Source organism: Vidua macroura, chromosome 1 (assembly GCF_024509145.1).
Source record: "Vidua macroura isolate BioBank_ID:100142 chromosome 1, ASM2450914v1, whole genome shotgun sequence".
In the NCBI taxonomy this organism is placed as follows: Eukaryota; Metazoa; Chordata; class Aves; order Passeriformes; family Viduidae; genus Vidua; species Vidua macroura.
In genome coordinates, this window is record NC_071571.1 from 6,886,570 (window position 1) to 6,914,473 (window position 27,904).

General features: G+C 39.6%; 1 protein-coding gene across 1 annotated transcript; it reads left to right on the forward strand.

Annotated features, from left to right (window-relative positions):
• Positions 1 to 866: 866 nt before the first annotated feature.
• ACTR3B (actin related protein 3B) lies at positions 867 to 27,662 on the forward strand. The gene is made up of 12 exons (XM_053996714.1): positions 867 to 996; positions 8,351 to 8,406; positions 10,227 to 10,351; positions 11,290 to 11,400; positions 11,774 to 11,869; positions 12,024 to 12,131; positions 13,399 to 13,542; positions 14,153 to 14,326; positions 16,746 to 16,838; positions 25,553 to 25,678; positions 26,067 to 26,150; positions 26,725 to 27,662. Exons 1-12 carry the CDS (start codon positions 953 to 955, stop codon positions 26,818 to 26,820), a joined length of 1,257 nt encoding a protein of 418 aa, XP_053852689.1. The 5' UTR covers positions 867 to 952; the 3' UTR covers positions 26,821 to 27,662.
• The last annotated feature ends 242 nt before the right edge of the window (positions 27,663 to 27,904 follow it).

The following is a 27,904-nucleotide window of genomic DNA, read 5'->3' on the forward strand; positions in this document are numbered from 1 at the left end:
TTGCTGGGGGGTGGTGAGCCTTTTATTCCCCCTGCAACATGCATTGTAGCCTTTGCATGTGGTTTGGAAAAATCACAGAAAATCCTGAGTTGGAAGGGACCCACAAGAATCATCAAGTCCAACTCCTGGACCTGTACAGGACATCCCCAAGAGCCACACCACATGCCACACCATGCTTCCCAAACATTTCTTGAGCTCTGTCAGGCTGGTGCTGTAACCACTTTTCTGGGGACCCTGTTCCAGCACCCAATCACTCACTGGGTGAAGAACCTCTGCCTAATATCCAACCTAAATTTTTAAATATCTAACTTAAGAAGATTTTCAGCTTTTGAAATCCATCATGTCAGGCCATGTAGCAGGGGCCCTGGCTGACATGGGTGAAGGAATGTTCTCACAAGCAGGAGAGTGAGTGTGGGAGCTGTGCATGATGTCAGTGGTGTGGAATAACGAGTGGAACGTGTTTGCTTTAGCTGGGGTTATTTTCCTCACAGTATCTAGTGGCTGGTTGGGATTTGTGCTGAGCACAGGGTTCATAATACAGAGATGTCCATTTTGGGAAACGGGAGTTCAGTTTGGAATGGGCAACCCAGGCAGGTGGTGGAGTCACCCTCCCTGGAGGTGTTTTAGAAAGGACTGGAAGTGCTGGGTGATAGGCTGGACTAGAGGACGTCCGAGCTCTTTCCCAGCCACACTGACTCAGCAGCGCCGAGTCCATCACCCAGCCCCGAGCACGGCTCTCCACCACAGACACAGCCCCGCACCGGCTTCTCCCTCACGGCGCACCCGCGGGAGGGCCGTGACCCGACATGGCGGCCCGGGCGCGGGCGGCGGCGCAGGCGCGGGGGGCGGCGCTGGCGGCGGCCGCTGCGGGCCCGCCCGCATGGAGCCCGCGCCGGGGGAGCCGGCGGCCGCCCGGATGGTGGCGTAGGGCCCGCACTGCCGGCCCCGCAGCATGGCGAGCTGCCTGCCGCCCTGCGTGATCGACGGCGGCACCGGGTGAGTGCGGGCAGGGGCGACCGGCTGCCGGTCCCCGTGCTGGGGACGGGGGGGTGTCTCCGCGCCGCGCCCCTCCGCCGCCTCCCGCTGCCGGCGAGCGCTCCTCGCACGGGGCCGCGCTCCTGCCGTGTGTCCCGGTGGCCTCTCGGCTTGCTGAGGGTTTCTCTCCCAGCCGGCTGGTGCCCATCGCTCTCGTCCTCCCTCTGCCCCTGCTGCCCTTGCATCCCGCCGGAGCGCGGAGCGGGGCAGCCCTGCCGTGTCCCCGCCGTGCGTGTTCCTGTGTGCCCTCTTCGCCTCTCGGGACCTGTTTTCGTTTGTGTCCTCTGGCTGTGAAGTATTGCATGATGCAAGTGCTAAAACTGGGGACGGCTGGTTTCAGAAGGGGAGAGGAGGCAGGAGCTGGTCCAGAGGCGGTACCCGGGGAGGCTCACGGAGGTGCCCGAGCCGGGGCAGCCGTGTCGGTGCGGTGCCTGGACACCGAGCCCAGCGAGCACAGCTCCCCTGCCCCCGGGCCGCTCTCCCTCCTGCCTCCTCTCCTCGTTTGAAACCAGCCGTCCCCAGTTTTAGCATTTTCGGCTGAGGTGGGAGCGCGCTGCCTTGCTCCAGTGATGCGCTCGGTCATTGGGTCATCCTTTCACCTTTCTCGGATCAGTGTGAGAATCATTCCATACTTAACCAAACGACAAGTTTTGTAACTCAAGTCTTTGAGGGCAGGAGTGACTGAATTGCATAGGCTGTGCTTGGCAGGCATTTCAGGAGCGGGTCTGTCCTACCTCTCTGTGCTAGAGAAGACCTCAATGGATATTCAGCATCCACTCCTGCTGTGCCTTAGGGGGGAGGTGTCAGAGGGAGCATAATGAAGGTAATACTGAATCTGTGGTGTGCTTCTGCACACAAATTAATACCTTTCCTTTGGCCCAACAGTTACAGACAGCTCTGAGGAGAGGAAGTGAAGCACCAGTCCACGAGTAACTATTCATGCAGTAGCTTTACTCGTCAGACTCGCTCTCACTGATTGCACTAATTTAGCCTTTCCTCTGCAGGGAATTTGCAACACTATTCTAATTTCTTTAATATTTGGAAAGTTATTTTGAAATTTCCTGAACTGTACAATCTTTAAAAAACCAAACCCCAAACTAATCCAACCAAATCAAGAAACCCCAATCCCTAGGTAACTGCAGGAAGCACTTTCCAGTCCTGTGGTGCCCACATTGCCTTCTCTTGAAAAAGTGTGTCACATTTTGAAGTATGTCTGTATTAAACTGTCATGAAAGTTTTAGAAATCTTTGTCTGTTTCTGCTTATACTTTAGCTTACCAGTAACTGGCTCTATTCCCTCAGTGGGGAGTACTGGAGTTCACAGCTGGATACTTTGGAAGTAGAATAGAGACCAGGTTCTACCTTGTGTCTAATTCCGCTTGCTCTTTAGATACTTCTTGGTAGTTTCCCGGGTTTCTTCTATATATTTGCTGGAGATATTGTAAGTGTCAGATCTGTTGATATTACAGGATTACTACTTGATAGTTTAGAGAGAAATGGGAGGTCTAGGTGGATCCTTTAAAAAGGGTACAGTAGAAACTTTAAAACACAGAAAATGCCTTAAATGCCAAAGCTGCCTTTTGCAGGAGACCCCCTTGGCTTTCAGTTTGTGGAGTAATTCCAGTGTTACACTAGCAGTAGATATTGCTGGCCAGCAGTTACACAAAATAAATAAGGATAGGACATTGCTTATTGTGCACTTTCAAAGAAATAATAATTGAAGTAGAATTTCTAAAATCTGTTTGGTGCGTGCATGGGTAAAGCTGAGGGGTTCTGTAGGGGAGGGACATGTTTTGTTTCAGGAAGGGTTTGGATAGTCCCTAAGTGATGCACATTTGTTTTTCAATGCCTCCAAGCAATCTTGATTCACAGGAGACAGCATGATCTCTCTGCTGGTGGGACTTGTGCTGGACCATGTTTTAGGGCACTCAAAAATGGAAGACTTTTCAGCAAAGAGACTACTGAATGTGAAATAAGTTATCTTGCAGAATTCAGGATGGAATGAGTCTGAACAAAAGCAGCCAGAAGAAGTAGCTTGACTCATTGATACGCAGTCTCTGGAATTTTCCTCTGTGTGGGCTGAAAACCTTCTTATTGTTAGAATGAATCTACTCTGGGTTACAGGCTTCAAACAATTCATTCAAATTATTCATGAAAGGGCTTTCAGATGAAAAAGTGGGAAAAGCATAGCAGAAAGGGAAAGGTATATGCAGATATGCACTGTGGGGCATTGTGTATATAAAATACACTTTTCTGCTTAAATCTCTGGTACTGAATGAGGTGTTCTGTCCAGCCACTAATCCATCTTTTTTTCATGTAAGGGGTTTTAAGAAGTTTGTTAAAATAATGGTTTTGTTGTTGTTTTGTGCATAAGGAGGCTTGCTTAATTTACTGGAATTTGCAGCCACATGCCTCAGTCCTGTAAAATGCCAGAATTCCTCAAAAAAAAAGTAAGAACAGGTGTATAAAAATAGTTACAGACCTTCAGTAAGAAGCATATTTTTATAGCAGGACAGGATAATGTTCCTTTAGTCTATTGGATGTAGATGACTTGAATATTTCCTTTGCCATAAACTGTTCGCTCTTTATTCACAAATCTTGCAAAAATAGTTAATAATTTGCTATACTCTTTTCCATTAGTATTTGCAAATGACTTGACATTGTGCAATTTTGATGCACTACATCTTGATTTTCTCTGCGTGAGATTCTCCTCGTGATCAGTTTACACATTGCTGTCACTCTTTTTGTGGAGAAGGGCATGCTATTTTTAGTTTCTTAGGACTACCAGGCCTTTTTGTGTTGCTGTTTTAAATAGCTTTAGACTTCATAACTAGTTTTATTAATTGGCATTTAGCTGTGGGACATCAGAACAGTAGTAGGTGGGTGAGCAAAACAAAGGTATCTTAAAATACCTCTCTTCAGTGTATTTTCAGATACTGAGGAGTGCTTCTGGTTTGGGTGTATTTTATTGAAGCCATTCCTTTTTAGTAAAGAAAAAGTACTTTGGTAAAGTCTTACAGATGAGTTTAGAGTTAAATACTTGATTTCTGGGAGAAGTGAGCTGGACTGGGTCTTAAAACTTAAGGCTTAAAGTGTTCTTTGATGATGTTGCTATTAAAGATAGCTGGAGCCTCAGAATATGCTATATTTCCCCTCTCTTACTATATTTCTGATGCCTAGTGAGTTGCTTTAGCCAAGTATTACCTCTGCTTTTCACATGTGAGACACGTGAACAGGCATTATTGTAATTGCTGTTCTGGGTCTAAGGAGCTTGAGTTAATTAACTGTTGTTTATAATCACAGGCTTCAGTCCTGCAAAGTGCTAGACTTTCTCAAGAAACCTAATGGCTCTACTGTACTCTTTATTCTTATAGTGGCTGTTGATGCTCTTGGGTAAATTGTGCAGACAAAATAGATTTTTTTTTTCTATTTGATAGTTTCTCCTTCATGTCTTCTTCATTCCCATCCCTTGATTTCAAAAGCGCTTTTCCAAATCTTCATAAAAACTCGTGTTGCAAGTTCCTCAGACATTCTTGTAATAATGATAATAGAGTCTGCTATGGCAGCCTGGCATCACAGGTGCTCTGGCAGCAGTAGCCTGGTAATTCAGGCTCCTAGCTGTCAGGGAAAGTGTTCTATTTACAGAGGCTATTTGTTTGTTTACAGGACTTTTCAAAGCATTCTGCTATTTTTAATCAGGTCATATTTAACTTTTCAGAGGTTTTTTTTTTTTTGTGTGTGAATGTAACACATTGTTTTAAATATGTGGACCAAAAAAGCAATCAAGAGTGATTAAATGGTTGCATTTGTGCTTTGCTTTTTTGCATACTTGTACAGAGAAAAATTGCATGTCTTGTGTTTTCAGATGGATAAAGCAACTGCTTGAGTTGGTGATTTGTTCTCATGCTTTGGGAAGAATTTTCATAAGCATATCTCTTCTCTCTAAAGTGGTTAAGGGTGCAGCATCTGCTTCCAAGTGCAGTCCATTTGTATATCTTTGGAGTCCATTCTTGATGTAAGATTTTCCATTTTGGTGGGACCTCAGAAGAGAACAGGGTTAGGATGACCAATCCTCATGCAAAGGTTTGTGAAACTGGTTTGTGTATTTACTCGTCACCTGGTCGAAACAGTATGGAAGAGACCAGACTATTTTTAGAAATTGCTTGTTTCAACAACATGTAATTTCCAGAGATTTAAAAAAAGAGTAGTCCTCCAAATCTCCTTGCATGAAATAGCCTTAGTCTATTGGATGCTAATTTTTAGTGCAGTATCCTATATTTTGGCCTGTTTCCAGTAGGTTCCTACCTCACTGGCAATAAATTGCTGCTTTTAATGAAATTAAGTTGGAATACTGATTATCTACACATTCCGCTACAGCTGTCTCTGTAATTTTACAGATCACAAGATGTTGCATTACCATTAGTCTGCTAGGCTGTAACCCAGGAGAAAGAAAACTGTGGTTTAGATGCTTAAATATTCATTGGAGAAGGGACTGGAGACCAGGTACCCTCTGTAACTGTTAAAGTCCAGAGCCTTTCCGGACAGTGAATATTGAAATATCATGTAGGAAAGGGAATAGTTTCTGTAGGAGGTGCTGGAAATGGGTCACCCAAATGCTTTAATGTACCCTTGCGAGGTGGAATGAGTTTGGGTCCTGCTGGGCACAACTGAGATCTGGGACCATGTCTGCCATGTCCTGAGGCTCCTGGGTAGCAAAGAGCTGCACAACTTGCATAATCTATTTTCCTTTTCTTCCTGAGTGGTCTTGGGAGAAATTTGAGTTTCCCTTCCATTTGGTTTTGTCAAAAACACTTGAAATGTGGCTGCCTGTTCCAGTCTGTCTCTTGTTTGATCTTAAGTAGATTTTTTAACAGATTTTTTCTGCTTATTTGCTTCACCATTGAACTGAGAATTTAGTTATTCTCTTAGTTTTAGTATTAGTCTTCCATGGATTAATGGCATGCAATAGAAATCTTTCCATATGATACCTTCTGTGAGATTAATTCTTTGAAGGGAATTTTTTCATTATACTGAGAAATAAACTTATTTGGTAGGTTTTTTTTTTCAGTAGGAGAATTAAGCCAGGTTAAAAATGAGCTGTAGGGGTTTGGTAACTTTACAAGTTACCCTGGTAGGGGAATCTGATCCATTCTGGAGAGGGAAGGTAAAGCTCTTGCAGACTGGTAGCCCCAATTGACTTCTAGAGAGTGTTTTCTTTTTTTAATGCTGTGAGTGGGTGTGCGTTTAGCATGTGTGTTGAGGGGGGAAAAGATGGCAAACTGAACTCACCTCTTGGCCAGACTTTAGTTTAAGAAATGAGTTCTGGTTAGACTGCAGGAATCTTTTAATTTATTCATGCACACAGATATATAAAAATTGCATGAAAAGTATTTATATATGTATTTACATGTATGTAGATATTGTCTTTGTTTTTGTCACTGAGGCTTGAAAGGCTTTTTTTTTCATGATATTTCTGCCTAATTGTAATTTCTAAGTCTTGAAACTAGGTCTTTTAAACAAAAGAAAAATTATTTCCTTGCTTTTCGTTATGTTCATTTAGTCATGATTCATTTCAGAGAGCGAAATAAGAGGAAGTGGCCTGTATTGGTCTTAAATCCCAGTGGAACTCCTGTTGTTGCTTGTTATGTTTTAACAATATTCCCTAGGTAGGCCTCATTCTAAAATGTGAAGAATCTATGCAATAATAATCATAAAAAGAATTTTTACTAGTAATGTCCTTCTTTACAGTCAGTCTAATTTAACATCCTGATTATGTTTTTCTGAAAGCCACAGCAAGTGTGCATAAACAATTTGGATTAGACTGAAAGCATATGTCTATAATGATGATTAAAAACCCAACAAACCCTTGCCTGCAAAACACAGTCCTTGTCTTTTTAGCCTTGAGGGGAATGGCTTTTTAACTATTGTTTGAAGTCTATTGAAGCTACAGCTTTGAAGAGAAGTTGAAATATAAATATTTAAGTCCAAGGTCATTGATAATTCAATTTAGATTAATTCCTTTATCTAAGAAAACTCTGATCCTTAATGAGTATTTTTATACCAAATACTGTGTAAAGAGGAACCTACTTTTCAAGCTGCTAATGAAGATGCAAACCTCTGCTTTGGCCATGGCATAATATTTTTTGCAAATATTGAGAGTAGGATGCAGACAAAGACTTTAAATTCACTTTAGGACCTAGACTGGGATTAGTCTCATTTAAGAATATCATGGCTTTAGGTTTTTTGTGTAAAAATGATGTGAACAATGCTGATTCCCTCAAATCCTGCTGCTGCTGTACTTCTGTTTCAAGCTAATGGCAGTATTCAAGAATGACATAAGTCTCTGCAAGCATTCAATCAATTTAGTTGGGTTGGTTTTTCTTTTAACACTGTTTCTGGTGTGGGTTTTGTTGTCATTGTGGGGTTTTTTTTCTTTTTTTTTTTTTTTCCCTAGACAATACAGCTAGGAATTTTTTATAGTCTGGGATGTTAATTATTTCTAGTTGCTAAAGACCTGGAGTAGCTTGCAGTCACTAACACCTGTAGAATTTTTTTGTGAAAATGTCTTTACTTTTTTTTCCTCCCCCTTCTTTTTTCCTCTCAAGCCTTTAATTGTTAAAATAGATCTTATATGTATATTGAAAGAAACGATCAGTGCTTTGTACCATCTGCTGCCCGTTTCTAAAGCATTTCATCAGTGCAAGTTTGCTTTGGTGTAGTATTTGTCTTTTACCACACACAGATAATATACCTGTGACAAAGTGAGTGGTTTGTTCAAGGCCTGAAAGGGAATTGTATCAGGATTGTAACAAGCGTTCTCTCCTGTGGTTTATACTTGTGATACTGTATTGTTTCTTTTTTTCCCTGTGTTTGAGACTATTAAACAAATATGTAAAGTCTAGGGCTCTCTTTGGTCATGGTAATTGAAGGGTAAAATCTGCATTGCCCTAATTTTTCCCAAAGGGTGCAATGTGACATGCCTGTCCTTTGTCATAGCAGGTCAACAAGATGAAAAAAGCAAGAACTGAGTTTTCAGAATTGGTAGTTCTGAATAACACTAGCAAAATCTGTAAGCTGAAGTCATCTGAAAAATAAATTAACACCTAAAGTATTTACCACTTTGAGTTTTCTTTTCAGCAGGATGATACTTGAAAGCATAACCCAGAAAATGTGGACGTGGTGTGTGATGCATGTTTCACCTTAACTTTAAGAAGTGGAGTGAATTGAAAGTATTTTTTCTTCATGTTTTTGCATCTTAAGTGCATCTAATAACCTGGTGATCTTTTTTTTTTTTTTTTTTTTTTTTATTTCCCTAGGTATACAAAGCTTGGCTATGCAGGAAATACAGAACCTCAGTTCATTATCCCATCATGTGAGTTGATTTCTTTTGTCCCTCCAAATTGTAACATACACTGCTGTCACGGAGCACTTTGAGGATTAAATGATGTGCTTCCAACTCCCAACTCAGCCGTGGTAGTCCGTGTCCATCTGGGAAGTGATATTCACGTGTTAGCATCTTTGGCTGGAGTGTAGCTAAACAGAGCTCCTTGTCTGCAGTTAGCTAGGACTATTGCTCATTAAACCAGCTCTTGGTTGCTATGACAAAGATGAAGAGAACTCCAGTCCAATTTCCTTTTTATCTCCATTATTTTTTGGCCAGGACTCTTGAGTAGACAGAATGCAATTTACCTCCTGTCTACCTGACACCATGGTTACAGCCTGGATAATCTGGGGGAAGGCTCCCAATCAAATTAAGTACTAAAGTGCAGGTGGTGTCTGCCTTATTTACATTGTCTGGGACTGTAGACAGTTTAATATTCAAAAAAGTTGTTCCTATTAGAAAATGTTCCTTTTGGGTGTGTGCTTACCAATTAAAATGTTCTTGCACATTTAACATGCTTTTGTTGAACAGATTTACTCTTTCATTTTTTTTTGTGTGTGTTAGACTTGTTTAAAATGTTATACTTTTCTGGTGTTCTTGATTTTAATTGACATCTTAATAGCTTTTCTGAAATGCTGTGTGTATATATATATAAATAGTAGTACTATGTATTTACATCTATAATGGCATCTGTTACCTCCATTTACATTAAACACTGCTTTTTACTTTTTGTAAACTTTGCCAATTAATTACTTATTAATGCATCTAGACTCCCTTGTAGCTACTCATGGGAGAAAGTATAAAGATAAGGAAATTATAAAGGTAGTTGATGGCCAAAGAAGTGAAGAGGACACATGTTCTTCACCAGGTGTAGCTGCAGTACTACTTACAGTCTCACTACTTTAAGTATTGTAAAATTTGAAACCTAAACCACTGGTAAAGATTTAAATGTCTTATGTTAAAGAAGTGGGATAGCAGGGATTTCCTGTGAATTTGCTATAAATCCTGTTTTATGCAACTATAAACCTGTTGGGGGGTAAATGTTTTTCCAAAGGAATTGTTTGCCTGTGAGTAATTTTTTAGTGCTAGTAGTATTTGGTGTGTTTGTGGATGATGTCTGCCTACTCTGCATTTTCTGCTATATGTTATTTAGACCCTGATTATGACCTATTAAAAGAAAACTATATAAACAAGGTTACATTTTAGCAGTACTTCATTCCATTTTTATTTTTAGCTTGCCCCAGATTTGATTTTTGCTGTCTCATCTTCTTGCCTACAGCAGTCATCATCTAATAATTTTAGTGATAGTTGAAGGCTGCTAATGGGAAGCATAAGTGTCTCCAGAGATTTCTCTGTAGCCCTGAAAATTGATTTCTCCCCTCCTTCTTTCTTCTTTCTCACCAACCAGGACAATGACTCCAAGACTTATTTTTGAATACACAGTTTATTTTCTTCTTCTCCTGTGCTCTTCCTCTTTATTCCAGAGTTGGAACTCAGAAAATCATGTTGCTTACTAGAATGCTGCACTTGTACAGTTTAAGTGACTGCTGTAGTCTGTAAGAAAATGCATTTTCACTATTTTCTGTGAATTACTGTGTACAATAATGAGGAATGGATGACCAGAATCCTGCAGGATGCAGTGAGAATGAACTCAGCTCTATTGGCTTGTCAGTACATCACTTACATAATTGCTACTTTTTATATCCAAATTTTTATTTCTGGAAAAGAGTTCTTTAAGTAAATAAGCATTCATTACTTGGTATTTATCTGTTTTCATTTTGTTTTGATTTGTTTTTTGGGTTTATTTTAAGGTATTGCAATCCGAGAGTCAGCCAAAGTGGGGGACCAGGCTCAGAGGAGGGTAATGAAAGGTGTTGATGATCTGGACTTTTTCATAGGAGATGAAGCCATAGATAAACCTACCTATGCTACAAAGGTGAGCATTCAGAAGACTTTGCCATCCTTTCCCATGTCTCAAATTTGTATGATAAAATATTCTAGGACTTCTGGATAGCCATTCAAAACACGTTCGCATTTTTTGTAAAGTATTTTTATTGCTTTTAAAAAACTGCATGATTTGGTTCATGGCTTTACCCCTTTTTAGATATCTATTTTACTAGTGCTGTCTTGTGTGGTTGGTGTTTGTGTAAATATTCATTGATACAGTGCAGCTGTTCAGTGTTCAAAATTCTGAGCTATTAAAATAGTCATATACACTGAATATTTAAATTCTTGCTAAAAGTGTACCCTTTTAACATGGCATACAAACTGGGAAATGTTGGATACTTTTGCTTCAGGGAAAGTCACAATTGTTTTGTGAAAGGCTGTCTTCAATGCAGCTTTTCTGTGAATCATATTTTCCATACCCTAGTAAAGGACTTCTTGTACTTAAAAAGCATTACTGGCTTATGAACTGTGTGGAAAAAAATCATATTTTATACATCCTTCTGCGTTACTTAAATGTCAGCTGTATTCTTAACATTGAACAAAATGTAAACACCATCCCTGCCAGAAATTTTAGGTGAAAAATATATAGCCTATATGGTCTTTATTTCTTATTATAATATGGAAAGGCATATTGAAGCCAAGTATGATTCTCATCTTTTTAAATGATAAAATTTATACAAAAAGAGGTTAAAACACAGTTCTGCAACAGACTTAACAGGAATAGAGCCTGGATTCTGGTTGCTAGTCCTGCAAAGTAGAATTGGGCTTGGAGGTACCTGGGAGCAGGAGGTAACTTTGAACTGTGCCTCTGAATTAAAGTCAGGATGGGTTTGATGAGATGCCTGTGAGCTGAGGTGTCAGACTGTTCCTGTTGCTGGGTTTCTTTGTCCTTGCACGATCCAGTGCTGACAAGTTCTGCTGTTGCAGTGGCCTATCCGACATGGAATTGTTGAAGACTGGGACCTTATGGAGAGGTTCATGGAGCAAGTCATTTTTAAGTACCTTCGAGCTGAGCCTGAGGATCACTATTTTTTAATGGTGAGTTAATGAGACCTGGTAAGGGAATAGTTTTGTAAGAGGAAAACCAAATGCCATTCCAAGCAGAAATAGCTCTGCTAGAGGATTTTTCTCTGTATGCCTTATTTCTCTAGCAATGACAGGGTTTGGGTTGGGAGGAGAAAGCTAATCTTTAAAGCTGCATTATAACTATATTCTGTTAATTTTGTGATGCAGGCTACTGCAGGTCAGCTATTGCTTTTGAAAATCTTCAAATGCTGTTTAAATTCTATTTGAAAATTTTTATTTTGAGTGCACTGAGGATTTTAAAAGTTTGATTACCAAAAGTTTGGTACCAAACTAATCAAGGCAGGATCCTTTCGAGGTGCTTTTTCAAAACTCTTTGTTTTTGCAGACAGAGCCTCCACTGAACACACCAGAAAACAGAGAATACCTTGCAGAAATCATGTTTGAATCATTTAACATCCCAGGACTTTACATTGCTGTGCAGGTGAACAAAGTGAATGCATTCTTCTAAAGCAAAAAACAACTGCAGTGTTTCGGTCTTTCGTAGGCACGTGTGTAAAATGTTTGAAACAGTACTTTTTGAGAGTGTAAATTAGAACACTCTGCCTGCTTCTAAATCTAAACTCTGTGTGCTGTAGGCAGTGTTGGCCTTAGCTGCCTCCTGGACGTCACGGCAGGTTGGGGAGCGGACTCTGACTGGGATTGTCATCGACAGTGGTGACGGAGTGACCCACGTGATCCCCGTGGTAAGGAGCAGGATGCACTTTGAAACCAGCACTGCTTTGGACAGGGCTTGTTTACTATAAATTTAAATAAGAAGCGCCAAATGAGACCTTATTTTAAAATTTTTAGTGTTGGCTGGGACTTCTTTCCTTGCAAAAGTATGTATTCCATTATGTATTAATTTAGCTTGAAGACCACAGGAAAGTCACAGTAAGGAACTATCAATCCAGCTTTTAAAAGGCTATTTCTATGTAAAAACTTACCTTCTGTTACTGTGATGCCTCAGTTCTCTTAAAAATCAATGATTATCATGGGTTTATGTCTCCTGCATGCCAAAAGTGTCTGAAAAGAAATGTCCTAACTTTTTTGACACCCTGCATTCTGACTTTAATATATCTGTTAACATGTGTTCTTTATATGATTTATTGAATTTTATGGTTTCCACTCTGCTTATGTGGAAACAACTACAAATTTATATAAGTACCTGTTCTTATACATGATCAATCTCATCAGTTTAGTTATGTGAGGTTGTTAAAATACAGAGTTATCTGTGCATACTGACATCCATTGATGTAATTTTTTGTATTTTTGAACCATACTGTGTCCTTGAATGATCAGGTATATTAGAAATGAAAATTTGATTCTCTTTAACTTCATCTTGCATTTTGGTGTTAACTTGATCTTCTCAGTGTTTTGTCATATGGGCAGTGCTGAGAACAAACAGCATTTACTGCATGAAACTCTGAAAAGTGTAAAACAAAGCAAGGGAAGAAATAATGTGGCTCAGCAATATCAGTGTTCTCAGTAAATGCATCCTAAAAAAAATCAGCAAGTAGATTTCTTGGTTTTGTTGTGCTTATTGTAAGATCCTACTTCTGATTGAGTTTTCTATTCCTATATGATTTTTGTTGTCTGAGAAATTTAATTTTATACTTTTTTCTATTAATTTTTTCACTCTCAAACAGAACACAGGTAGTTTATTTATATTACATTGCTTTTCTGATGATGCTATAAAGGAACCATCAAATCTGACTGATATGTACAGATCTGACTGATATGTTTATCACTTGTGTATCTATTAGATAGTCAATATCTGTTTATATGTGGTAATCAAGATCTTTAAATAAAAGTGATACCCACCTTGTAGTGGGGTGAATATTTTTAGAGTGATTTTACAGTTTCAAGGTTTTACTTTTAATAGAAAATCAGATTATTATAAAAGAGAATGTTAATTATTGATACACAGTACGTTTTCCCCTTAAATATGTCTTTTCCTCTCCTCCTACATAGGCAGAAGGCTATGTAATTGGAAGTTGCATCAAACATATTCCTATTGCAGGTAGAGATATTACTTACTTTATTCAACAGCTTCTAAGGGAAAGGGAGGTAGGAATTCCTCCTGAACAATCTCTGGAGACAGCAAAAGCCATAAAGGTACATCCTCCTTTATCTCTTAATAAATACATAGTAAATCTCCGTGAGCTGATGTTTTGGCTCTAGCAGGTTGCCAGTGGCTCTCTTAAAAATACAGATGTAGGTAGTGTATTATAATTGCACAAGCTTCTGGTGGTTTATCCAAGCAACTGTGGGGGAAGGAGAAAGAGGAAGAAAATATTCATGCTAGACTGTTTGGAGTGAGTATGTTCCACAGATTAAATCAGCATTTCAACTTTGGAGTTGTTTAAAATTTGCTTTGTAATAGAACTTAAAAAAAAAAAAAAGGAAAAGGTAGGGTGATTGTGTAGGCCTGCTCTTGCAGTGAAAGCTTGCCCTTGAAATTCTTTATTGTCACAGACATACTGTTGGGGATGTTTTCACTGGGAGAGAGGCAAATGTAGCTGAGTCAGCGTGTGCAGCCCTTTGGAAGCAAATGGGCCTCGTGCCTTGTGGGGCTGAGGCTTCAGTAGTGATTTGGGTGGGAAAGTCCCTTGAACAGCTCCACCTGTAAAAATGCTCACATTTTTCTTTTCTGATTGTGTTGCACTTTAATTTACTGGTGTACTAATGATTTCAGCTATTTTTAATGCCTGGTGTTTCTCAACAGGAGAAATACTGTTACATTTGCCCCGACATAGTGAAGGAGTTTGCCAAGTACGACGGGGACTCTCGCAGGTGGATCAAACAATACACGGGTATCAACGCCATCAACAAAACTAAGTTTGTAATAGATGTTGGTTACGAGAGGTTCCTCGGGCCAGAAATCTTCTTCCATCCCGAGGTAAGAGCAGGGAATAGCTGTGCTCAGTTGTGCCATTCCCGGTGCCTGGGCGCCATCCCGTGGCAGTGAGGGGCCAGTGAGTCCCCTGAACACGAGCCAGGTGCACTCACAGGTAACGTCAGCACAGCAGAAAAGTGTTTTTGTAATGTCCAGTCTAATGTTTAAAACATCTTGTTCTGTTCCTGTTTCAATCTGAACTTGAGAAGTAATTGTTTCATTTCACAGTTTTTGTATAGTGTTTTCCTCTTTCTTTCAGCATCACTTTAAAGAAGTCTGCCTTTATACTTTGTATGTTGCCAATCCCTTTGGGTACTACTAAGCATGGCCTTGATTATATTCTAAATACTGTTTGCAGACTTTTGATACTGAGTCAGTTTGTAAGGCATGGATTATAAATTTATCCTTGAAGGAAGTCTATTGAAATCTCTCTTGGTGTGATCACAAGTAGTATGTACAATTCTGGGAAAGATTACTGTACTTCATCTCTCTGATTTTTGATAGTTCAGTTTGAATGAATTTCAGGATATTGTTGAGAGGAAGGAGTCAGGTTTTAATACAGGTCCTCACCATTCCTGCACACTTAGTTGAATTTATTCAGTCACCCATGACCTGTAATACTGTTAAAAACTTTTATTAAAATCCACATCAACACTGGTGAAGTTTCCCTTTTTCTACCCTCCTGCTTGGAAGAATATTAAAAAGCTTCTCTCTGCCACCTTTTGTCTGAATTCCAGCTTTAATCTTCTGTGGTCAGTTTGTAGCCATCTGATCTTCTGCCAGTATTAAATCTCTGGACTAAATAGTTTTTCTTCCCTGCTGTTTACCAATGTCATTTAACAGAGAAGCACTGAATCCCACGTCAGACATAATTTCAAGATTTTCTCTTTCCATAGTCTCTTAAAAGATTGTTGGGAATGGGATAAAGGACCAATTTCCATTTTTTCCATTTCTTGGTAGTTTCTTGACTCTGTATTGAAATAACCACCCAAACCTGAACTAGAGAAGAAAAACATAATAGATGATGTGTACTGCATCTAAAGAGAATTTCTTGTTGTGTTTCATTAACTCCTCACTTGAAAGTGTAGCAGCTTAGCTAGGTAAAAGCTGCCTTTGGTAAAGCTGTCTTGTAATCTTTTCCTATTTTCAGTTTACAGAATTTGTTCTGAAGTCTTTAATGCTATCCAGATTATTTCTCTACTTTTTAAATTAGAGATTTTGTTTGCTGTTCTCCAACCATATTTTATTGGCTGGCAGACTGTAATTTTACATGCAGTTCTGTTGTCCCTGTTCTGGGATGATGTTATACCCTACCTCTCATTTCTACTCATTCCTTTTCCCTGCTGTTTTATCAATAACTTTATGGAGAGCTCAGGAGTTTTCAGGCTCTAGTTCATTCAGATGAAAACTTGACGTGCAGCAGCTTCTCTTTTGGTTTATGTGGCTTCATTTTTTGCTTCTTGCATGATTAATTCTTACTGTGGAAGTTAGTTTGAAATCTTGGGAAGTGCCCCCATCCTTCTTAGGGCTCCTGAACTCCAGGCCAACTTCCTTTGCTAATTTTCTCTCAGTTCAGTGTACACTTGTTATGCTTGACTGTTGTTATTTGTTCATCCATGTAGATACCTCATCTTGTGGGAGTGTAGATCCCATGTACTTTTACACAAAAGCTTATAATATATCTAGAATAATATATTATTATCTATTGGTAATTAAATTAATTTTTTAGAGTTTACCCTCTGAAAGGAAAAAAAACAAACATGGGCTATTACGAGTTCTTTTCTTTAAAGTTTATGTTAAGTTTTAAGTGGAAAATTTCCACTAGATTGTTTTCTAGCATTAGCAACTCTTAACTCTCTAGTTTTATAAATGCAGAAATTTACATTAGCACTGTGTTCATGTTTGCATTGATGGGGGCTTTCACTCAAAACCTTAAGCAATTTATACTTTTTTGAATGTAGATACTTCCTGGGCTTGGGAAAAAAAATCTGACTTTTTGGTGGAAATTTAACTGAAATATTTTAGTAGCATTAAAATCTTTTTGCAGGGAAACATTATGATTTGCACACTGGTGTTTTTAATCTCACTTGAAAGGAAAGGCAGGACCACAGTGAGTGGTAACAGTGTGTTTAATATTGCAGGAAAACTCAAACTTATCTTGCAGGCAATAAAAGTGCATAGTGCATAAATTGTAAATAGTGAATTTCTGACTAAGGAAGAGAATCTGATTTTCTTAGCAGAAAAAATAAATTCTCATTTCTCTTGCAGAGAAGTGTTTGTTTTAATGTAGAATAAATGATGAGCAAGACCCGAAACTCCAATTCATCCCCTACTACAAAGTCTCTCCACAGTCTTATTTCTGCCTTTTTTATTTCTCTGTTCTTTGGAGGAAAAATGTAATGCCTGTTCTGTTTCCTTTCAGTTTGCTAACCCTGATTTCATGGAATCCATTTCGGATGTAGTTGATGAGGTCATACAGAACTGTCCCATTGATGTCCGGCGGCCGTTATACAAGGTATGGCCTCTCTCTTGTAAGCTTCATGTCATTTATTTCAGGATTAAATACCAGCATCATGATCAGAAGCATGTCCATGGCTACCACTTCCTCCACGATGAGAAATGGGAACTTTGGATAGAAATTAAACAAAGCGCCACTTCTGAATGCCACTAGATATTTGCTGCTTTTTAGTTTTGAAAGAAAAGTTTCTGTAAAGGTTCAATACATAGGTAAGTATTGTCCCCGAGGAGCTGTGGCAGAGGGATGTTATTTGTATCTGACATTTGTAATGTGAATCTGACATGCAATGTGCTTGAAGGACTTTTGGTTTTGCCCATTTTAAGGGTTATACTGTGGTCTTACCCCTCTCACTACTCTCCTTCCCCTGCTTTATTAAGTAGTAGTTTCCAATATTTTTTCCATAGTCTTGTCTTGTACCTGCCCTTTGCAGTTTAGTCAGTACTGCATCACTTAAAAAGTACATGAAAGCTGAAAATATATAAGGAGAGAACAATTAGGCCAGCTTAGACCTGCTTAAATCCAGGGTGTAGTCCAGGGAGTACTTTCAGTTCCTGATTGTTTAAGGACTGAAAGGTAAGGTACTGACGTGCATAGTCCATGGCAAGCTTTGTCTGTATTGGCATCACATCCTACATCCCATGGTTCCCTTTTTTCTGCTTGTGCAGGAGCAGTACAATTTTGGAAATAACAGCATAAAAGCTATAGCACACAGAGATCTGTCTGCTCATGTAAAAGGTAGTAGTGTTCCTCACCTGGTAGAATGAACATTAAGTTCCAACTAAGTCATGTCTCAGGATATATTTGTAACCATTAAAATTTTACAGTCTTTTCTCGCCTGATAAACACTCTCTGTAATCTAGAATGAGATGTAGCACTCCAGAGCAGATCTGTGGGGCAGGATAAAAGGGGAAGTTGAACTATTTAACAGATATGTCAGTTCTGCAGTAGATGTCTTCAAAGACTTCAAGCTTAGGTAGCAGCAGGGTTTAGGAGCCCCTTAGTGTGAGGTTGTGCTTAGGGGTCTCTGCTTTTTATCTGAAAGACCAAAGCTTCCTCAGAGCAAAAGGTTCTTTGCTTGGTAGGGTAGGGTTTGGTACTGATTAGAAAGTGGTGTTTAAAATTTGAGGTTAAGTTACTTCTGCCTCATCATAATCAGCAGACAACTTTCCCTTGGCTTGCCACTGATTGAGAGTTTGTTTTTTCTTTTTCTGTTTTTCTTTATACTTGCTCAATTAAAATAATGTTTCACAATTACCTGTGGAATGTACTGAGAGATGTAAGTTATTAATGGTAATAGTTGCTATCTTCTTTAAGCAAGGTCACTTCAAAGGGATGAGCATCTATTGTTCTCATTGTGTAAGACAGTGTATGGATGCAAAAATACTCCACTCATACTTTCTCTCTGAGGTTTATCAGTTTCACTTGCCCATGGTGCTGAGTGGTGGCCAGCCAAGGGCCTGTGCTTTGGAGCTGAGATTCCATCAAATGTATTTGGATTCTTCCTCAGTGTTCTGCAGAAAATACCTAATAGTACCCCTATGGCAGGTTTTATGTGGTATGTAGCCTTTGAATCATTGTTCCACAGCCCATGTTTTGATGTCCTGTGGTATTTCTGAATTTTACTGCAAGTATCCCTGTTCCCTAATCTGATCAACATCTCTCTCACAAGGCCAGTTATCTTACCTCTTGGACAAGCAGAACCTTGATAAGACTTCCTTAGCCAGATCTGTGACAACCCAGCCTAAAGGGAAGAAAGCATCTAAGATTTGTAAATTTGTCAAAAGAAATTACAAAAGTCAGAGAGTCTGAAAGTTTTATTAATAAATTACACATTTGGCATGGAAATTGGTCTGTTAGTATCTGACCTACTATCTAAGCACACAGCAGTAGATTTTGGGTAAAGGGGTAGGGAAGAGAGGAATTCAAGAGGGAGAGATGAATTAAAGAAAGAAAGAGAGAAAAAGGGAGCACCAGTCCTAGTTTCAGTGTTGATCCAACTGCATCAGTCTGGCCAATGACATGTCCAGGGTCCTGGGGGCACCCCCTGGGCTTGGGGTGGGGGTACTTTTTTATGGAGATGTTTCTCTGCCCCAAATACAACTTTCTTGCTTTCCATAAAAATTTGTAAATTTGTTACCATATGCAGTCTCTTCCATCAGGCCTTTCTGGAAATAGGTTGGAGGGCTTTGGGGGCTTTTGGTGGTAGTAATCCCACCCTGTAGTCCATGCCAACTTCCTCCACTCATTCCTTGTACTGTGTTGTGGTTTGTTCTCATAGACAAATGCTCTACGTCTGCCTGGCCCCTCTTCTCCAGCCAAATCCTCTTCTTCCTCACAGTGTGCTAATACCAATAGTCCCTGGTTATTAGCAGCAATTCTTGTCTACAGTTACCAACAGTCCTTGGTTGGCTCCACAGACATTTAGTTATTGGTGTTTGAGACATACATGAGCCCTTTATTTTCTGGGAATTGAGAGCTCAAAAGAATTCCATTTTGGACAGCTGTTTACAGCACCAGGAGAGAGTGGGCTTTAATCACAGTACTTTCCCATCCTGGCCAGAATTTGAATTGGTAAGTTTCTTTGAAAGTTCAATAACAGAAATATTATTTCACTTGAGTTGTTATTTGGGCAAGAAGAAAGTTTCCAAGGCTGTTTGCTAAAAGGCAGGTGCTCACTTAACACCACCTGTTAGTTCTGGGAACAGACAGTGTTTCTGTTAAGCTCAAGAAGGGCTTTGTCCAAGTGCAGTTTATCAGGGCTGAGGCCTAATGAGCATTTCTCAGATCCTGGAGTAGGGGAGATGCACCCCTGGAAATCCACCCCACAACTGAAGTCAGCTTCTCTGTCTCCACAAGATCCCATAACCTGCAGCTGTTCAATACCAAGCACAAACATCCTTTCAAACATGATGAAGCCTTTTTTAATTGCATAATGATTGCCAGCAATGCACTCTCTAATTCCCATGATTACATCATCTTAATATGATTGCTTGGAAAAACTGATTTGTATTCTCTAACACAGAGTTGAGAGTTCTGGATTGCTTGGGATGAATTGCTTTCTGCTAAAACAGGAAAAGATAGGTATTGGTTTGAAACCAGGGGATATGCATAGAAATTTGAAGAAATGAGGTGGGGTTTGGTGGGTTTATTATTTAATTTTTTGTTGTTTTTTTTTGCAAACCCAAAGCTTCACAAGGCAAACTGAAATTTAAAATGATTTCTCAAATGGAATGAGAAATGACAGAAGAGATAATTTTTGGATCTTACCATATGGATGAAACAATTTGGCATACTGGCTATGTTAATCATTCCTCTGTGTTGAATTCCACTGAAAAATTACCTATCCTGCATGCAGCTAAAAATCTTGCATTTGTGGGGCTCAGTGAGACATTCCATCACCCTTAAGAGTTCTCTGGGAAGAATGGTGTATCGTTCATCTAGTTCTATTTTTTTGAGAATTTCTTAGCTTCCTTTTTTCTTAAAATACTGTTCCACAACCTTTCCTTGTACTTACCTTATAATTATATGAATACATAGTATAACTGATATCTAAGAAATGGAGAGAAATTACAGAGAGAGTGCAGTAGCATGATGGGGGCTGTGGTCTACACAAAAATGAGACCCTTCCCCAGCTTTCAGGTTCCTGTGAGCACACCAGTAAACTCTATAACTACTGCACACCCAGCTTGGATCAGTGATGAACGTCTGCTCCTGTGGTACAGCCACAGCAGATACTGGTGTGGAATGTTTTCAGCACTAGTTGGTATTTAAAAGTCTCTTTTCAACCTGAAAATGCTCTGAAACTTGTCCTAACACTTATCAGTTAGGACACGAGTTTTTGGCATTTAATGTCAAAAAACAGTCTCCTCCTGAGTGTAGTTATAATAACTTCAGAGGTGGACACAGGGCTTTGAAAAGTTTAAAAAACTGCTTGCTATCCTAATAAACAGTATTTTTTGTTAGTAACAGGTTCAGAAACGTTCACTTTTATTCCACACTCTACTTGATCTTTCTTTTTCCTTATCCAGAGTCTCTCCCCAGGTACTTCCAGAGTTAAATGAGAACAATATTGACAGTTCTGAGGTCCTTGCCTTCTCCCAGTACAAAGAATAGAAGTGTAGGGTCACTGACTGTCCCAGCAATTGATTTCTTTCAACTTCTCTCTGTGGTGTTTTTTAGCACAAATACCTGAAAGAAAGAATATAAGATAAATGACATCTGAAGCCAGGTAAATTCTCTCAGAAATATTTCTGAAAGGTCCTAGCCAAGCATGCTTAAGCATTCATGATTCAGATCATGCTGAATGAAATGACAACATCCTTGACCTCAAATTTCTAAGCCAATTTCTCAAGTTGAAAATTCTGCATGAGGAGGATATTGGTAAATGTGGTGTTTTATTGGAGATGAATTATCCATGTTTTCTGTGGAAACACAGGTGCATGGAGAGAAGATTTTGGCAAATGGGCTCTTTTCCTTAGAGAATGTGTCTTCTTAGCTGGGTGTGCAGCTGTTGTGGACTCAGATTAGTCTCTCTCAAAATGAAAACTTAGTGAAATAATAAAGTCAAGCTCATTGCTACATTTAGGACTTAGGGTGTGCTTGTTGTGTCAGTATTCACTGAGCAAGTTAAACTCACAAGAGCCCGTGCTCAAACTGGAAAGGTCCTGGGTGCAGGGGCTGACAGGGTGGTAAAAAACCCCTGACATCACTTCTGACTTCAGCTGCTGGTAAATAGAAACACCTGGTGTGAGAGCAGCTCCAGCTGCACAGCATGGAGGGTAGATGGCACTGTAGGACTGGCTTTGCTGATCTGTGCTCCAGCACCGCAGGAATTCTCTGATACTGACCCAGAGCAGAGTGGGGAGGCTCTGGGGTGAGGGAAGGGTAGAGACACTGCCAGGCCATGGCATCTGCTGGCACCTATGGCAGGACGTGGGAAAGGAACAGCATTCCTTCTGAATACTACAGTGTTCCTGTGGTATTTTAATGAAAGCCCCAAGAGATTGACTCTGTCATTGTAGCACAGGAGGACTGAGGAGAAGCCCTGCTTATTCCTATCACAGCTGTAAATAAATTAGTAAGATTATTCCTGCTATTTGGTTTAACAATAGCTCAGTGCATCTGCAAGATTTTCTGGTTCCTTTATGTATGAGGCGTATTTATGCAGAATGGCACCACCATAAGTCATGCTGAAATCTCTTGCTGTGACTTGAAATGTGAAATGAACATTCAATTCATGATTTTAAGGAAAAAGAAATTATTTCTTTATTATTAGAAGTAAATGTATTTTTAAAATGGTGTTTCTCACAATAAATTTACTTCTTTGTGCTATATTTATTGTTTGGTATGAACAATATTTATCCTTACACTTTCCATACTGTGTTGGCAAATAGTGCCCTGTTTTAACCAAATTAACAGAGACATGTAGCTTAATTGATTCACTTGCTAATGAAGTGCTTGGCTTCAGCTTATGCACCTTCCTGGTTTTACCCATAATAATTTTTATTAACAGTCATATATTGATCTCATTACATGTCTCCGGTGGTCTGGTCACGTCACGTTAACTTTAATTTAGGCTGTCAGCTGGAAAGAAGGGAAAATGGGATGTGTTGTTCTTGTCAGAAAAGCAGGGGATGCTTTTCAGTTTGGTGCTGCAAAGCCTGATGTGTCCAGCTGAGAGTGTGCTTGCACCACAGTGCAGTGTGAAGATGCACAAACCAGTTCAGCACCTTGTGTTTGGTAGTGCCGAGTTCTTCAGGAGCTAATTTCACTCTTTGGAATTTTTATATGAGCTTGATTTAGTCAAAGATTTCTGTTGCAGGAGCTGGGTTGCTGTGTTGGGTAATTTCATATCTCTGCAGTGTTATATTGTACAGGCATAATACCAGAAATGGTACAAGGAGAAATTCAGTACCACAAATTTCATTCGAGAAGCAAAAGGTGCAGATGAGAAGGGAGAAATTTCTTGCCAGCCCTCTTGAGTGATCTTAATGATATTAGAGGTCTTTTCCACCCTGAATGAATCTGTGATTGGTGTCCACTCCCTGGTCTCCTTCCAGAAATAGCCTACTTCCATTTATTTGCTTGTTGTGGTTAACTTTCTCAGGTGTGTGGAAGGGCTTTGTCCCTCTCTGCTAAGGGAACACGTTCTTTCAAAACAACTTAAATGTTCAGCCAGTTAGCTATAAAAGTGAAAACCAGCTGGAGGTTCTTTCCATCAGCAGGTATGATAATTGGTGTTAGCTGAGAAACATGTGGGTGGCTTGGAGCTGTTAGACCAGCTGAAGTGTGTTTGAGCAGAGTAAGATCAGAAGAAGTCTTCTTTCAAGGAATCAGCTGGAAACAGATACTTAAAGCCTAACTTCTTTGATGTCTTTCTCTGGGAGGCCAAGGGATTCTCTGACAGGCTGAAAACCCAAACATCACTAGTAAGCTTGCTCCACAAATGTATTTAGCATGCTTTATTTTAATGGTTTTTAAGTAGTTATTGGAATGACTCAGATTTATTCTAGAGAAGATATTTGAGAGGTCAGGGTGGAGGCAGGTATGTGATGCCCCCTTGGTTGTTTTTTGGGGTTTGTTTTTTTTTAATCTGACCATCTTTTCTCACCTTCATTGTGTCCTTTGTAAGTGGTGAGTGTGGTGTTTGAGGGGTTTGGAATGGATATGGATTCTGCTTTCATTGTAAGTGATTACCTGGCTTCTGACCTGACTTGCTGAGTTGAGAACTTGCTGAAGGCTGTGTGACAAGTCTTCTACTAAAGAGCATGGATTTGGTCTGGCACTGACAATAGTGCAGGGAGCAGGGGAACTGTAACTGTATAATTAAACATCATCTAAATGTAGTTGGTGTCACCTAGTTACTTCTATCCAGAGTTTTGCTTAGCCTAGCTGGGCCAGATATGTGATGATGAGGTGTCTCATCTTTTCAACATTTGTACCTTGGTGCTTCTGTTCTCCTTGGGCAGTGTTGCTGTTGAACTGATTTTGATGTGTAGAAGTACTCGAATAATCATAATTTGAAGAAGATGTAACTTCTTAGCCTCTAACCCTGGAATGATAACTAGGTGGAAAGATCCTCCCAGTGATGCTGCTGACTCTGTAGTAACATGAATTGGTCTTGGATGTATTAAAAAAAATATTCTTGGGTTTATTCTGGAATCTATTTTTAGTGGTAGCATTGTCCACTTTATGGAGTATGCTTGAAGTTTAATTTGCTTTGAATAGAATTATTGCTTTCACATTCTTTGCCAACTTCATTATCTCCAGGTAATATTTTCTGATGACATCTTTTTAATTGCTATTTCATCACTCAGGTTGGTTGTTGTCTTTTTTTGCCCATTAGCAATTTCCTTTTCCCGAGTGGAGTGCATGACCACTTTGATGCAGGGGAAGAGATGTTCTTGTGTATGGGGAGAGTAGGGGGAATCCTCTCTCCTGCTTTAACTTTAAAATCAGCTGTGATTTCTGTCTCCTTTCCTCTTTTCTGTCCTCTTTTCCTTTTGGAAATGGTTCAGTAATGTTACTGGGACTTGTGCTTCTTGTTGCCTTGTTATGCAATCTTTTATACTGTAGATAATCTGAAGCTGTGAAGAAATGAGTTTTTCCTGCTGTAATGGTTTTTATGATGTACAGGGATTTTTTTTTCTCATTAAAAACAAACAGCTTTCTTCTCACTTTATAAGGTACAAACAAGATTTCCCTTATTATCTGTGGCTTAAAATCCAAGCACTTCTGCACCCTGCAAGTGTGAACACTTATTATGCATGTCTTTGAGTCTTCAGACCCATGTGCAGGCTGAAAACAGTGGGTCAGGAATTCTTTCATTATGTGCACAGTTTTGGTCTGCAATGTCAAAAAATGTTACCAAGAGATGATCATTGGACCAGTGTACAATGACCTCCTGATCCAAGTTCCTTGTGGACATGTGCCAAAGGCATGTGAGTGGTTTTAGCACTGTGCAAAGGCACATGTGCTGTCTTGTCATGTTGAGTTCTTTTTTCTGATCATGAATTGCATTTTTGCTGCCACTGATGTTGTGTTCTAGGGATCCTGTTTTGAATCCCCCCCCCTTTGAAATTACTTCTGTGTTAGTCTGGGATGCTGCACTGTTATCAGAATTAGGGATGGGAAATTCTAAAATGTCTGTTTAGAATCCAAGTACAAGTCCAAGCTGAGAGGTATTTGGTTCTGCTCTGAAAACTGAGTAATACCAGACTAGCAAGGGAAGAGGCATCATACCTTCCTCTGTACTGCAGTTCTCTGTGAGGGTGTGGTGCCTTTTTGAAGAGGTCTGGAAATTAAAAAAAAAGAAAATAGACTTTCTAGATCATTTTGTAGCTTTTGTGGCTATGTAATATGATGAGACTTGAGCCTTATTTAGTGTCAGGGCTAAAACTGCTTGCTGTGAACATCCGTAGAGAAACTTCCTGATGTAGTGTCTTATATCTGCTGCTTTGTGTATGAAGAGTACTAGCTCATGGTTTTAATGGAATCCTCCTTTGTAATAACTCATTCTACATAAATGTATTTAAAGGAGAAAAGTAGGGGAGCCGTGAACTTCCTGTGATTAGGGGGGTGCTGAAAGTGTTCTACCTGCCTTGTCAGCTTCCTAATGATGCTGACATTCGAATAGTCACCTCTGCAGTGTTGGCTGTTGGGAAACTTGCTTGAAGATGGATTTACAGAATGTGTCTTTAATTTCTGCCCAGAATGTGGTCCTCTCAGGAGGATCCACAATGTTCAGGGACTTTGGACGACGACTGCAAAGGGATTTGAAGAGAGTGGTGGATGCGAGACTGCGGCTCAGTGAGGAGCTCAGTGGTGGTCGGATAAAAGTGAGTGTGTTTCAAGTGCATTTATTACATGACTAATGACAGAAATCAAGTTGAAATTTTTCACCTCACTAGTGAAAATGGGCTGTAAAGTCAGTAGGATATGTTTACGTGTTGTTAAAAGCACTGGTAGCCTTGCAGTATATGACATCTTTATAGGAATCTTAAAATTACTGTGAGCAGTTCTGGTTTTCATTCTAGGAGAAGTGTGAGCAGTAGGCAAGAGGGATTTAACTTTGTGTCTTTCATCACAGTTATCATAAAGAGTTTTATGACAGTCTCCTAGGGGGAGCATATCTGAGTAATAAGTGATGTGAATGGAGGGTTGAAGGTGCCTGGTTCTGACCATGTTAAGTTTGAAAACCAACTAAATATGAACTGTTTTTCTTAGCCCAAACCAGTGGAAGTTCAAGTGATAACACATCACATGCAGCGTTATGCAGTTTGGTTTGGAGGTTCCATGCTGGCTTCAACAGTAAGTCTTCATCAGAGTTATTCTTAATTTTTATTGCATGTTGAATTCTGGGTGTATTTAATTTGAGTACTAAATTCTAAACTTTTTCATTGTGATAACCTAAACTGTGTCACATTCTGGAATCCTTACCCAAGTTTTATCTTAGTAAAATTTGTACAGGGCAAATGGGAACTTTGCTTGAGTAAGGATATAATGAGTTGACATAATTCTAAACTAGTTTTGATATGATAATTCCAATATAGTGCCTTTATTCTTTAAATCAGCACAAGAGATTAGTTAGGACTTCTGCAATATAGAATCCAAATCAATGGTCTTAAATACAAAAGTGAAGCAAGTACAGGAAAATGGGAGCAATTGATGTCTGCCAAGTGGGTTTCTTACTGCTGTGTTTAAAAGCAGTCTTATGACCAGACAAACTTCTCTTGATTAGTTGATCTCATTTTATTCTATTTCAAAATATAAAACAATGTTATAAAGCTGCAGTCTACAGAAATGCCAAGATGTTATTTATTTGTTGGTTTTTTTTACTTATGTTCTTATGCTTTTGGGGGGGATTTGTTTTATATTTTTATAGCCAGAGTTTTTCCAAGTATGTCACACCAAGAAGGACTATGAAGAGTATGGCCCTAGTATTTGTCGTCATAATCCTGTTTTTGGAGTCATGTCATAATGCTCATCCAATGGAAATAAGATCTCTGATACCGTGCTGGTGAGGAAGCTCATGCAGTGCAGAGGAAGGCAGCAGATACTGTAAATACTGAAGCAAGATGTGGTTATCTCTGAGGCATTTGGATCACCATTGTGCACTAAAGCACAGCTTTCAGCCCCAAGTCATTTCAGTAGGAGCCATTTCTCTGCTGACTACTCAGAGCCTTTCCTTCTTTCTTCCTAAATGTGAGGTAATTCAAAATAGGTAAGTCTCAGTTTAGGAGGTTGTGTGCAAATACTACTGAATCTAGAAGAATGAGGCAGTGTTTTACTGCTTGCGGAAAGATCTAAACCTTTCCCACTTGTGCCCTGAGTTTGCAATCAAACCTTTAGCAATGGAGCACTAAATACCACATTGCCTTTAGAGGAGTTGGAAGAGATACAGGTACCTACCCAAATGGAATAGATTGCAGGATTGGGACAGTTCTTTGTAAATGTAGGTTTTCATATCATTTTGTATTTTATGATATTGCTAGGGTGAGTTGATGACTAGTTCTAAGCATGAACAGCTGTCAATGTCATGGAATGGTGTTATGCATTTCCAGGTGTGAGGCATGTATTGGAGTAGTGCTGGTATATTTTCTGGGGAAAAAATAAGCCATGTATGATAGAAATGGATCTGTTCATGTTTGGATGATACAAAGTGATTTACAGTATTGTACAAAATTTATTATAGCCACTGTTCCTTTGTTTTGAATTTTTCTGAAACTGTTTTTTAGGAGATGATGTTTTGTTTTGCTGTTGGTGAGTGGTGGATGACACATGGGCCTTGCACCAGTGAAATAAAAGCTGTTAACATCTTTATGAATGTTTGTGGTAGTCCTGATTTACTCCCCCACTTCATCTCATGAGGTTGGCTTTGTATTTGTGTGTCAGTTTGTGTGGGATCACATATACTGAATGTAAAGGGACCTCTGGAGATTTCTGATCCAGACTCTTATTTAGTTCAGGGCTCATTTCAAAAGCCTCTCTGTTTGCTCAGGGCCAGTCAAGTTTCTGTGAGTAGAGGTTCCTGAGCACCTGGGCAAGCTGTTCCAGGGCTTAGC